Raw genomic sequence first — 14,013 nt, 5'->3', positions numbered from 1 at the left:
ACATGCACAGCACAGAACCAAGCCTCAAGGGCAAAGAGCTTGTGAATCACCAAAACAGGAAAATAAAATCACAGAAGGATTAATTACATTTCCAACGGCAGTAGGGCAGAAAAAATAAGATTTTCCACACATTTTGAGAGGGTGGCCTATTTCTTTTCCCTGTCATGCCTTTTAACTCTGGGAGCTCCTGTATTTTGGCGTAGGACCGAGTGTGATTGAGAAAATGTGTGGATATTTTTAGCCAACCAGTCACTGGCCTGAGGGGACAGAGGCTTTTTTTGGAGCTGTTTCACAATGGACCTCTGGTTCCATGCCCAGGAGAGACTTCAGATCCTCACTGAATCAGCTTTCATCTCCTCCACAATGCTGCTGTTTCCTGGTTGGCAATACAAGGCTTGCTCCATTACTCCCATTTCCTCTATTGTTGTACTGGTGATTTACTGCAGGGTTTCCCAAACTCGGGCCCGGGGCCCCCCGGGTGCACGTTTCGTTTTTTGCCCTCGCACTACAGAGCAGATTCAAATAATCAAAGCTTGATGAGGACTTGGTTATTCAGGACGGAGTTTGGGGAAGCCCTGATGTATTGTAAGACATACTATTGTGTTTACAGTGGTGTACTATAGACTGGTAGAACAATTGAGTTATTATATTAATTCACAGACATGCACAGTTAAAAGTGAAATCTATCAACCAAAGGAATTGGCAAATAGAAACAGGCACAGTAAGTCTTTTTGATTTGTAGTTTGACTGGGAAAACACCGTAACTTCATCATTTCATTTGAGTGAACCTGTGTATATACCACCATCGATTCAACCACAAATGCTACAGTGAGAGTTACGCTAATATTGTCCTTAGCATTTCCTTGCCTATGTATTATGCAGTGATATGAAGCTGTGAATATTTCTCTATGACCAAATGATCCTTCCCTGACCTGACCGTGACCTCTCATATACTTTCCGTTCCCGACGTTCCCATGGACTTTGCCTTTTTCTTCCCACTTTTATGCCGCACTGATTCCAATTACCAGCAGTGGCATTCCCACAACTTGTTTCACATGTGACAGATCAAACAGACAGACAACCAGACTCTGCACCCCTCCTCTCCTCCTCCTTCCCTCCATCCTGCTCTTTGTCTTGACTGTTTCCCACGCGGGCCAGCTGTTTGGACTGCTTTAAATGTCGCCTCACAGTGCATTCTGGGAGCCGTGGATGGCTTGGCTGAGCTGCTTGGATTGTGCTGATACGACTAGGCTTAAGGAAAAAAGAAGAGAACCCCCCCCCCCCTTCCTTATCCCCCCACGTCAAAATATCTTGTCACTCAGCGAGTCTACTATCTTGTTCATTCCAAGCGTCTGTCTTCACCACTCCTATTGGGAGGTTAAGCCCTGTCGAGAAGGCATCAAAGCTCTCCTCAGAAAGTGGCTCGTGTCATAGAGCTAAACAATCAGCTTTGATTGGATTTCTATCCTGTCTTATTAACTCTCAGACCAGGGAGCCTTAGCCAAAGGCATGATGCTAATTGCCAAAACAAACTGAAAATGCTCCCGTGGATCAACACTGACATCCGGTCCTGCTTACGTTTGGGTTGTTGTACTGCAGTAAAGTATTATGACATTTGATAGGGATGTTTTCTGTTTGGCAATAGGGTTGACCTCTCTCTGTTTCTCTATTTGACCTGTTCATGGATGAGTTCAACTAGATTCCATTTGAATGTAACCTTTTTTGTAAGACTTTTCTTGGTTGTACATGATAATTCCCTGTGTGTGTTTTAAAGCCGAAACGCTTTGGTTCTGCTTTTAACAATAAAGAAGCTTTTATTTACTGAATTCCATTGTCCTCCAAAAGTTGCTGAATCTCCTCTCTGTTTATCACGTTTAGCTGAATTTGAGTATCATTCACTGGACTGGACTGGACTGGACTACTACTAATACTACTATCGCAGTCATTACTATCACTACCATGACAAAACACCTGAACCAATCACACACATGTTCTTCAGAAACTGTACCTTGTCTCGTTCCCTGTCTTTCAGATGGCTCATCTACATTGTGTCTTTCGTCTGTGCGGGAGCTCCCAGCCCAGCTCCAGGACCTGTACCAGCAGGGCTTCTCCCTGGTTGCCGTTCACCCCTTCATTCATCCCTGTGGTTCCAGCGCAGTCAGCCCCCAGCACCAGCTCTACAGGGCCGTGCTGATCCGACTCGATGATGGGTACGAGTATATACACATTGCACTTATTCAGAGCACCTACATTGACATAATTAGCATAAGCCTTATCCAGGGTCAATTCACTTGTGTTTACGTCATCTTTGACATTAAGTAATATGTATATTACCACATGGATGTAGACATTGGTATTACAGAGGTTGTTTTGGGGATAGCTGTCACAGGGCTGTTGTTTTGGGCTAGCTGTCACAGGGCTGTTGTTTTGGGCTAGCTGTCACAAGGCTGTTGTTTTGGGCTAGCTGTCACAGGGCTGTTGTTTTGGGCTAGCTGTCACAGGGCTGTTGTTTTGGACGTTAGGAACCAAATAATCTCTTTCCAAGCTTTTGATGCTCTGGGCCAACATGTGGAATGGGCCAAAGTCACAGCTGCACCCCACATCTGCCCTCCTCCCTGGCCCCTGTCAGTGTTGCAAACCCTGGGTGAGAGTTAGGTTGGATCAGGGTATGGTTTTATGTGAAGGGCATGGCGGGGTGAGGCTGGTGGTGGTGGTTTCCGGCTGAAGCCCTGGCTGGCGTGCCTCGCGTGGCCCGTGTTCTACCAGCTGGCTGCTATGAAGAACAGCGGTTTCATGTGTGTTTACCGAGTGTGTTAGGCCACATACAGTTCTGTCTCTGGGAATGACTGCCTGTGTGAAGTAGAACCAGACAACCACTAGTCACTTTCCCCACAGAGCAGTTAGAGGGGCAGCAGTTAAACCTCTCACCCTCCCCTCTTAACAGTGTTTTATGGCCTGGTCTGTTCTCTCTTGTGGATCCAGAGCCCTGGGGTCGGACAGTGACGCCAGACTCCATAAATCCCCGGACTCTCCCCTCGTTGAATTATGATCCAGGAATTCACCTCGAGTCATTCCAAACATGGACAAATAATTCCTGCACATTCCTCAGTATATTGGGGTTTAGGCTCCTTGCCCTGTTGTTCTTGTTTAGCGCTTCCTGGTTGCCTAGTGTTGTCTTGAAAGGATCAAACCATTTGGCTGGTACAGGTGGAAGGTTTAGTTAGTTGTAAAGCACAACAATCCATCCACTCAGGTAGCTCTTGCCTTCTTTCTAAAGACAGCCTGTGCCCCATTAATGAGCTCCTAGGATCTAGGGAAATACATCACACCTCTCTCCCACTGTCTCTACACAAAAACCACTCACAAACAAGTTCCAGACCCTAATCCTATGCTGGTAGCACATAAATATTGATTCTGTATGAAAAGGGATGGATGAATGGGCAGCAGCATGGGGTTTTTACACACCGACATGGTTGCCTTCCTCTGGAGGAAAAAAGAGAATATGAGGAGAAGAATAGAAAGCAATAGAGAGCGAAAACAAGATCACAGCTGGAGTGTGAAAGAGCAGGAGTTAGAAAGAGGAAAGGGCTGCCATCCTTTGATGGCTCCGGCCAAACCGTCCTGCTTTATCACAGCGTCTGTCACCGTGGAAACGGCTGCTCGCATCAGCACCAGCCCGTGGGAGGGGGGAGGGGGTATAATATATGTTTTTTTATCAACCAGGTAGCATCTTCCTTTCCTATTCCCTTGTCAGTCCCTTGAATCAGGGAGCCAAAACTGCAGATGACAGCACAACCATTCATCACTCTCCCAAAGCAAACAGACCCAAAAGTGTCTTCTTCGCTCTGCAGTGCGCTATGCGTCAGCTGGAGACAGACAGACGGAGAGACAGACAGAGGGGGAGAGATAGTGTGCGTGTGTGTGTGTGTGATAGAGAGATGGAACAGGGACCAGAACAAGAACAGCAGCTAGGCTAAGCTTAGCAGCAGCTGGATGTGCTGTGTTTAGTATGCACACCATGTCTCTTTGGATACAATCCCAGCCAATTTTCTACAGTATTAGCCTCAATTGTAAAGCATCAGTGAACAAGGATATAGCTGCACAGTAGTGTGACATTGCAGAAGCTTCTAGAGCCAGGAATTACACAGGGGCAGGTAGCTTATATAGAGCTGGGAGCCAGTATTGTTCATGTTAAACACTCACCTGGAACTGCTATTCGGTTCAAGATACACTCTCAAACTTTTGTATAATTTCAGCCGGTAGTTTTGAAAGTGGAGCTCATGAGCCAAAAGTGGTCCCCTTTATTTGTGTACTATGTCATCAAATTGGGTACTACAGTACATCATTCATTTTGTATGCTATTTTATGTCCTGCAAATGTTGTTTTTTTCAATCCAATTTGTACCATACGTTCTGAATTTGTTGTGCTTAAGATCCTGGAGTGCATCTTTAAGTAGGCCATAACTTTAAAAGCCTGTTTTCTCTGACTGTGATTTGTCGCCGGTGACCGTGGTAACCTGCTCAAATCTTACGGAACAGAGAGAATGGATAGGACCATTTTAATTTTCAAATGTCAACTGTCAAATTTCCCAATGTTCAATTTGGTTGCAGCGTAGCCGGGTTACAGTTCAGCAGGCAGTGTCTGATGGGATATATTCATCATCTATTGGATAATTGTAGAATTCACATGCGCACAGGGAGAGAGCTGTACGGACCAGAAACCATTAGAGGGCATTCGTCCGATGAAATTATTCATGACTCTGTGAAAGCTGACATTAGAAAAGATGTGCTCTATTATTAAAGGCCAGGGATGAAAGATTGCTAATCACAGGTTCGATGGTGGATCCTAACCGAGCCGTTGTCATGGAGATTGTGGTTTTTGAATTGCAATTTTGGCGCCCAATGTGGGGGCTTCTGGGTTTAAAGCTACATACTGGGATTCAACAAACTTCCAACACGCCCCACCATATATATCAAGAATTAAAATAACCATCCCCAGATTCCAAATCCCAGACTGTGCCTTTAATACACGATGTGGTCCGGGACACAGAACCTTGAACGGTTGAACCTGACTGACAGTGCAGCTGAATAGATAGCAGCAGCAGCAGTCTGCATAGAGAGTGGGAAGTCCGGCAGACGTACACCCAGGAGGAGGCTGCAGTCAGGCCAGCTGCAGGCTGGAGCCAGGCATGCGTTTGACACTTACTCTAGCCACATGTGGCCTGGTGGTTGACAGCAGAGCTGTGGGGTTGAATGCAAGTTACCTGTTTCACACCGAGAAAATGGACTGCAGGTGATTTTTTTAAAGAAGTCCGTGCCTCTAGGGAGGCGATGGGAGACATTTTGAATGTACTTTTCTCCCATTTGTCCTTTATGGATTTGAGCCCTCCTCAGGTTTACAGATCCAATCTGCTTTTCATGATTTCCAATAACAGAACGTGGAAAAACGAACAGCAAGAATTCAGCGGTTTTCCTTTTATGTTGAGGCTTCACGGTACTGTGAAATTCACAGCAAGTTTGCAAAAACCTCTACCTGATTCAGAGCATCCAAAGTGCAGATTTTCCTTGACACAGTTTGCCACTGACATTTGATCTGGGATAAGTTGAATAATGATGGGGGACTGGCGTGACAGTGACGTCTGAATTCTGTAGGGTTGTTGTTGACTGTGAGAGATGACTCCGGGTTCCCGCTGTGTTGTGAAGTCCGTGTGACAGAGAGAGCGAGCTAGGTCTGGGCTGCATGTGATAATGTTTAAAGTCTCATTACACACACACACACGCTGTGGCGAGGGTGGAAGGGCCCCATCCGTGTTGTCAACAGGATGAGAGGTGAAGCAGAGCGATGGAAGCTGGGGCATTGGCCTCCCCCAGGGCTAACTGTAGGATTTCCTCCAGAGAAAATAGAAAAATACATATAAATAGATTCCATCCACCCACAATACTGATAAGTGGAAAAACCAGACCAGATTTGTATTTCATTGAGTTTCCTATCGGACCCTAATGTGCCCCTTTCAATCCTGATTTGTGTCTACGTTAAGTGCTTATTTTTTTGTCATACAGGCCAACAATTACATTAACATGGCTCATATGTGATTTATTAATATGGATGTGCATACATTCTTTGCATAAATCCATAAATACTTAATTTCCAAGGATTTCAATGTGCAACCATTTCAGATATGTATTACTGAATGTGGTATATGTCTGTATCTTGTAAGACTGAAATGAAAATGAAATGTGTTGCTCCTCTCTCTCCTACTGTGCGGGCTGCTACTGCAGGTTGGAGAAGAGCCAGTCGAGCTGTGCTCCCTACCGTCTGCAGCTGGAGCAGTGTCTGTCTACCGACCAGGTGCCCACCCCTGAGCTCATCCAGGGCTATGTCAAGAAGGTGAGCCTCAGATAAGGCCCTGTTATACCATTGAGACGAGCTGAGCCAAGCCAAGCTGTACTGAGCTGGCCAGGTTAGTGGTTAGGCATCCACAACTGTGCTGGAAAGGACATCGATGTGAACGAAAATGTTAAGTTGGCACAGTTTTGTTCGGGTGGCAGGATAGCGTGAAAAGGGTATAGTGGACTCCGATCACGGACACAACTGACCAGCCTATAGGTCCTAAAGACTCTGTGGGCAAAAACATCTTTGTTGTCTTTATCTTGACTTGCTTTCCACAGCCAGTAGACGAGACAGCCCTTAGTTTTAATAAAACATTGGTGAGTGGAAATGGGTTATCAGTTCAGCCGGCCAGTCGCCTGAGGACCACAGTTTCATTCGAACCTTCAAACTCTCGGCTCCTGGAGCACTCGCTCTAATATCTGGAAAATAGGAAATATGTAGCCTATGGAGAACTGGAATGTGAAAGTCTTTACAGAGGCCTGCTCTCCTTCTCAAGCAAGCTGATGGCCATGACCATATCATATTAGGAGATATCACAGACGTCTATTAAACGCAGAGAGACTTGTCATTATAAATAGCAATGTAACAGAAACAGGACGTTTACCTGTTTCTCTGACCTGAGCACGTGCAATACACAGTAGTGTGATTCTCCATTCAATGCGGACCATTTCAAAGGCTATCCATTACCTTCACACCTGAGTTAACACACACACACACACACACACACAACAGTAGAAATTATCCCTCTCCCTCATTGACTGGCAACGTTACCCTCAAATGAGATACAATATTTTTCTTTTCATCTTGCCAATTCCATTTTGCAATTTGGGAATAAAATGTGCAAGTGCTGAGCGAACGTTCGATAGATATTAAACAATCTAGCTAGGAAACGATGGGACTGTTTTACAATTTAATTTCATAGAGGATAACCTGTGATATGGCACCCATGCTGATTTGATTTGGATTCTCCTGATCCCCGGTTGCAGATAGCAGAATGTACAGCCTCTGGCTGGATCTTATGACCGAATGGGAATGGAGAATGGCATCATTAACACTGCTTGACAGTTAACATTTCAATTTCATTTTGATGGAAAATCCCAATATTGACATAAAATGCCAGATGACAATGAAATGGGAAAAGCAATGCTTGATTTGGGATGCAGTCCTGCCAGGGCTGGAGCCATTGCAATTCAATTTGAATGGCTGATGCTGGGAAGAGGGGTGGAGGGAGGGGGAGTGGCTCTATAATTATATGCTAATACCAGGTATGTAAACAGTTCCCCTGGAATCCATTTGGTTGATAAAATAGGGAGTTAATTAGGGAAATTCAGGGGGAAAAATAGCCATGGAAATGGTATGACTTAAAAATGTGGGCTTATGTTCTAGATTGTGTTTCAAGGTTATCACACATTTTTTAGAAAGTCCATTGAGCACTAGCTAAAACGTTGATCTTGCTCATGATTAGCCAACATGAGCTTAAATGACAGTCCATCATAAACAGAGCATACAGTATGAATGCTTGGTATTATTAAATAGTATTTGTGAAAGTCAGGTCGTCCACCGATCTCTCTAAGGTGTTTTTGTGCTATCTGTCTCTCCAGCAGATCCAGGAGGCTGCAGACCAGGGGGTCATGTTTGTGGGCTTCATCCAGGAGCCGTGTGGGGTACGAGGTACCCAGACCAGAGAACCAGAGACGCCCTCCCTCTCCCTCCACTCCAGCCCCAGTTCCGTGCTAGGCTCCCTGAGCAGCCGAAGCCCCGCTAGCCCCCGGACCAATGGAGAACCAGGAGCCCAGGAGCAGGCGATGGACACTGGGGGCGATGAAGACCAAGGCTCCTTATGTAAGGGTGGGGAGGGGGAGGACCAGACTAGGGACACGGGGGGGAGTGAGACTGCTGTCGGGGAAAGCAACCATGATGGGAGGTCCTCTCTTCCCATAACACCATCCACAGAGAGCGAGCAAGATCATGATCAGGATGTTATAGTGGAAGACACACTGACACACAACAATAACAAGACAAACTTTGTGGAACTGAAGGAGAAACCAAGCTGTCACACTCAGAGAGCCAGTGGTGAGTATTGTCAGATTTCCATTCGTTACTATGTAATTGGATTCATATACAGTATGCCAGGCAAGATTCAACTTGAAACAGCATAAATGGTTCTTCAATTTCCTCACACTGTGGTGCAGCATAAAGTGGGATTCAATTAGCATATTTCAGCATCTTAGAATACCAGATGGACAGCTCTTCTCTCTCACACACATTCTCTTTCAACCCCAGTTGGAAAACGTGGTCATAAAATGTGCATGTGTGTTGAATACACCCCTCTGTGCGTGTGTGTATGTGTGTTGAATGCACCCCTCTGTGCATGTGTGTTGAATGCTCACCTGTGTGTGTGTGTGTGTGTGTGTGTGTGTGTGTGTGTGTGTGTTGAATGCACCCCTGTGTATGTGTGCGCCCACACATGTTTGGCTCCCTAGACACAGCACCCTGGTCCATCTGGACATCCCTCCAGTGTGTATTGCAGTGAGATAATCCCCCCCCCCCCCCACCTCATTCAGCCTCCTCCCTCATCCCCAAACCTCCACAGTCCACACCACCACCACAGCATAGCCAGCATGGTGTGTGACCATGTGCCAAGTGCCCTTGTCCTCTTCGCTAATGCTCTCACTGCTGAAATTGACACAAAGTCTCAGTTCTGGGTGGCTTTGCCCCTATAATCCTCCTGACTTCTGATTCTGGAGGTGTACAGTAAGCAACAGCAGAATAGGGAACAGGTTCACAAGCCCACAGTCAGAAGGGAAACTGGGACATGAAACTGACATGCTCTAAAATGATTGGTTATAGAAACTAGTGCTGAGAACATTTCTGTGGGATCACAGGTGTGAGAGGAGGAAGTGATGGTATATAAAAAGACAGACTGGACAAACATCACAACGGTCACTCACACACATCATTATTGGTGTTACCTCTTACCACTCTCCAACTAAAAATCATGTTGCAGAGAAAGCTGTCCGGGGACTGTTAGTCCTGATTAAATCAGTGTTGAGGAGGGTGGATTAGCAGAACAGATGCTGTCATGTTCAACAGTGGTTCTGCACAGTACACATTATCAGTTAGGATTATGGGCCTGACCTTGTCACTTGGACAGGCATCCATCAGGCCAGACTTTTTAAGGGACCCATTTGGAATGTTGTAATTGCGTTCAGGCGCTCGTTTACTCGTTAGTCGTCAGTTTTCTCAAAGGATTGGACCACACAAGGTATCGTCTCATAGCAGGCCTGTCATCTGATATTTTCCATGTGACTGTGGCCTGGCAGGTCTCAATAGCCAATACACCCTACTGTGTGTTATCGCCATCCAATTCTCAGGGCAAGTCAAGGGCGACCCTAAAATATTTGTTTAACTCTGAGGCCCCTGATGCTAAAATTGCAGAGTCAGTTGCGTTTTGAAGTGGTCATCGTGTGGGATCTGATGGGTACGAATCCCTGGATTATCTTCAACTCCAGGTTATACCTCTACCGTAACTCACGTTTAACCCTTTGCATACAAAGCTAGCTGTCAAATGGAAATAACGAATGCCACAAATTGTTCTAAGTGTTGTTATAAAATGTATGTTATACATTTTACCACGATTATCTCATCTTTAAATGCGTTCCCATTGAGCTGTCTGGTTTAATCAGGTGCATTAGTGCCAGGTCTCTGTCAGCATAAATGATAAACGGTCTGTGACACATTGCAGACGCAGAGCATTTAGTGGGATGGTGAAGATAGCAGTCCCTCAGAACCGCTGGCCTTGAACGAGTATACATCAACTTTAATATTATGTGAAAGCCTCATTTTAAATTCACTCTTTTTGGTGGGAAACAAACAGAAAAATTAAGATTAAGGCCTCCCGGGTGGCGCAGTGGTTAAGGGCGCTGTACTGCAGCGCCAGCTGTGCCATCAGAGTCCCTGGGTTCGCGCCCAGGCTCTGTCGTAACCGGCCGCAACCGGGAGGTCCGTGGGGCGACGCACAATTGGCCTAGCGTCGCCCGGGTTAGGGAGGGCTTGGTCGGTAGGGGTGTCCTTGTCTCAACGTGCACCAGCGACTCCTGTGGCGGGCTGGGCGCAGTGTAGGCTAACCAAGGTGGCCGGGTGCACGGTGTTTCCTCTGGCGCATTGGTGCGGCTGGCTTCCGGGTTGGATGTGCGCTGTGTTAAGAAGCAGTGCGGCTTGGTTGGGTTGTGTATCGGAGGACGCGTGACTTTCAACCTTCGTCTCTCCCGAGCCCGTACGGGAGTTGTAGCGATGAGACAAGATAGTAGCTACTACAACAATTGGATACCACGAAATTGGGGAGAAAAAGGGGTAAAAAAATTCAACAAAAAAAAATAAAAAAATAAAAAAATAAAAAAAAATAGAAAAATTAAGATTAGTGGAGCGACTTTGTTGTAATGACTTGGCTTGGTTTTCAATAAGTTTGTAGTTCCTCCGACGTATGCAGGGAGAGTTGTGATGCATTTTTGTCATTCAGTTGTGATTCTGTAGCTTTGAAGAGTGGAAAATGACAATATTTTGGGAATTTGGTGGCCAGCTGTCACATCAGTCAGACGTGGCAGAAAGGAAATGGTTATAAATGATTCATTCTTCCTGGGTGTCTGACTGAATGACTGACAGAAAACCAGAGCAACTGAACCATGGTCCCCTCTGATGTAGTGTGTGTGTGTGTGTGTGTGTGTGTGTGTGTGTGTGCGTGTGCGTGCATCTTTTGTGAGTCTTTGTGTGCGTGGGAGTCTAACACATTCTGGCCCTCCGTCTGGTTCACATGGGGATGGCAGATATTAGCATTAAAAAGAGAAGATTATGCCGCACTTCATTTAAATGGCTGCTGCCAAAACAAAAGTCCATTCAAATGTGTATGCATTGGTCCATATTAAAGGAGGGACCATTTCAATTGAGGCACAAGCCTTTGGTAGGGGATTGTGTGAAAATGACGAGTCAACTCTGTTATGTGTTATTAATCACCTCAAGTTGTGGGGTATGAGTCAACTCTGTTGTGTGTCATAAATCACCTCTGTACGGGGTATCAACTCTGTCACATTATAAATCACTGTTGCGTGGCATGTTTTATGTCAGCACAATCTATAGCGACGGAGATGGAGTGTTCTGTGTTCTCAGGGGTGGAGCTGCTAGCCCTGTTCAACCACCCAACTGACCGTGAGGGCCAACTGAAGTACTACACTGGGAAGGTACCGCTGAGGGTTCAACTCCGTGACGAGGGGGTCAAAGGGGTGGAGGCCAACTGGCTGGATCACATGACTCAGCACTTCAACAACGGGGCCTCGCTCGTTGATGGATACTTCCACCTGGGCAACGACAACGGTAAACAAACTATCCAACGTCCACTAAATGTTTTTACACACAGTACTTTTTAATGTGGCATCTGTTCTGCTGTGGTATAGTACTAGCAAAGTAATTGGCCTCTTCACAATTTCACAGTACTTATTTCATCTGTCTGGCAAACCTCTTATTTTGTTCCACATTAGTAAATCATGTAAAAGATAAATAATAACAAGACAAAGGAAATTCTGACTTAGCTATTGCCAAAATATCCTGTCCCCTGTTCAGTCTGTGCTGTTGTTGTTCTGGTAGTGCGCTGTGCTACTCGTCTACTGCACATTGCACTCCATATCTAGACCCTGGGGCATGACACTTAATTCTGATGGTGAAGAAAACCCTCAACCTGAGTAAATAAGAGTCATAATTCATTCATCTCCTAAAGTGAACGCATCAGCGCCTCTGAAACACAGATAATTAACCTGATGGCAATTGAGTGCCTCCTTGCATATTTTATCTCTTTAGAATGGGGTAATGAACCGCGTTATTATAATTCCTTGTTTTCTATTAGGTTATTCTATGTGTGGTTAAGATATGTGTGGCTAAGATATGCATCTTATATTACAGCATGAGTGTATTATAAAAATACATATTGGCTAAGCCGTGTTCTGCAGTGATCTGGAAATGTCAGCTCTCTATCAGAAGTAGCCTGTCAAGTGCACTGTATCGGGAACAGCCTGTCAATGCATGCCTGCCAAACCCTTTTCAAACAGACAAGTTTGTCGAGATGAACGTTAAGTTCGTGTGACCCTCTTGGGAACTGTGCATGGTAGGATATCAAAGCCAAGGACAACATCACGTGTTTGTTCCTAATTACATCAAAACGGAGGAGCGTCTGGTTTTAACAAGCCTGAGAACCCATGGCCGTGCAGACGAATCCAAATTTAGCACCTCTTTGAGATCCATTTGTGAATACATTAGAGCATGAGAAGAAACTCTTGTCCCTGGCGCTTCAGACCGTCTCCTCTCTATAAACATCAAGGGCATTCTGGGACGTGAAGCAGCACAATAAAAGATGCAGCGTGTCAGTGGCGATGACACTCGGTTTGATTGGCGATTACAATGACAGTCATAGCAGAGCACCAGAAGTGCAAAATAAGTGTCTCTGATTGTCATCGTGTCCTCTGTCTCGGATGTCGTGCAATGCAACTGTTTACTAATGCTCTGCATGGTCCTGTTATGCCTTGTTTCCTGAAAGTGGTCTTGTTGTTAAGCTCTTCCTCTGAACTGTTTGGTAGTGCATCTACTTTCCCAATGTCCTCCCACTTTACATGACATCATAGGCCTACCAAAGTAACAACCCTAAAACAAGCCAAGCAAATGTGGTTACCGGTAGGCAGTTACCCCTTTTAGGTTCTCTTTGAAAACAGAATTAACAATGATAATAACTATGTATGCCCCTGTACCTTCTAGTTACAGAGGAATCATCTCTCTGCAATGTAAAGTTTCCCTCCATTGTTCTGAACTTGTTTCGCTGTTGTTTACTCCTACAGTCCTACGCCTCTTCGAATACATATTCATGACTTCCCCCTGCTCGGCTGGCCTTTTGCTAAACCCGGCGCTACCTCCCGACTGTGGCTGGCTGTCGACAGCCTGCCTGGTATGGTCCAGGGGAATACCACACATGCTGTCTCTCCTCCTGCTCTTCTGCCCTCGCCCCTGAAGAGATGGGTTTCCATGGTGAAGCTCACTGAGGAGGCAGGGAGGTGGGGGGGGGGGGAATAAGTCCTGTTTAATATCCCGGCGTGGCTAGGTGAGATGGAGGCGGGAGACTGGTGGGAGTGGATTCAGAGAGACCTCGCCGGCACGGAGGGTCGGATATTAGTTTGTTATTGAATTTGCAGATCGTGGCACTGGTAGGCGGCTCCTGTGTAATGTTAATGGCCCCGCCACCCTGCGGCGTCATGAGAGGGGCATTAAAGATTGATATCAGGCCCAGCGTGTCACAGTGCCCATGCCGCCCTAAGGCACGGCTGGAGTTCTGAGGGGGAGCGATTTGTTTACTGGTGAATTGACACTAATGGTGTTGGTGGGGAGTTTTTCTTTGTTACACTGAGCTTATGCTTTCTCCACCGTGACAATGAGGATTTGTAGCTGGCGCTGTGAAACATTTGAGCTATTCATATGCATGGCAGCTAGCATAGTGCTTAGCTTTCTATATTCAGGCACAGCCGGTAGAGAGAGAGAGAGAGTTCCCCAGAATGAAATTCCAATAAGGTATTACAACACAGTGAACAGAAT

General features: G+C 45.9%; 1 protein-coding gene across 4 annotated transcripts in view; it reads left to right on the top strand.

Annotated features, from left to right (window-relative positions):
• LOC110515384 (raftlin) overlaps positions 1-14,013 on the top strand; it is a 68,296-nt gene that overhangs the window by 30,136 nt on the left and 24,147 nt on the right. For 2 of the 4 annotated variants that reach the window (XM_090229109.1, XM_021594320.3), the window contains exons 3-6: positions 2,033-2,210; positions 6,279-6,387; positions 7,995-8,463; positions 11,554-11,757. In XM_090229109.1, coding sequence (XP_090085235.1) covers positions 2,033-2,210; positions 6,279-6,387; positions 7,995-8,463; positions 11,554-11,757 — 960 coding nt within the window. Of the gene's footprint in view, positions 1-2,032; positions 2,211-6,278; positions 6,388-7,991; positions 8,464-11,553; positions 11,758-14,013 lie in introns of all 4 variants that reach the window. The other 2 variants (XM_021594312.3, XM_021594305.3) reach the window with 1 other exon arrangement.

This window comes from Oncorhynchus mykiss, chromosome 3, assembly GCF_057628025.1.
Source record: "Oncorhynchus mykiss isolate SJ-2025 chromosome 3, ASM5762802v1, whole genome shotgun sequence".
Classification (NCBI taxonomy): domain Eukaryota; kingdom Metazoa; phylum Chordata; class Actinopteri; order Salmoniformes; family Salmonidae; genus Oncorhynchus; species Oncorhynchus mykiss.
Note: the sequence above shows the minus strand (reverse complement) of the source record. Positions and strands in the feature narration are given on the sequence as shown.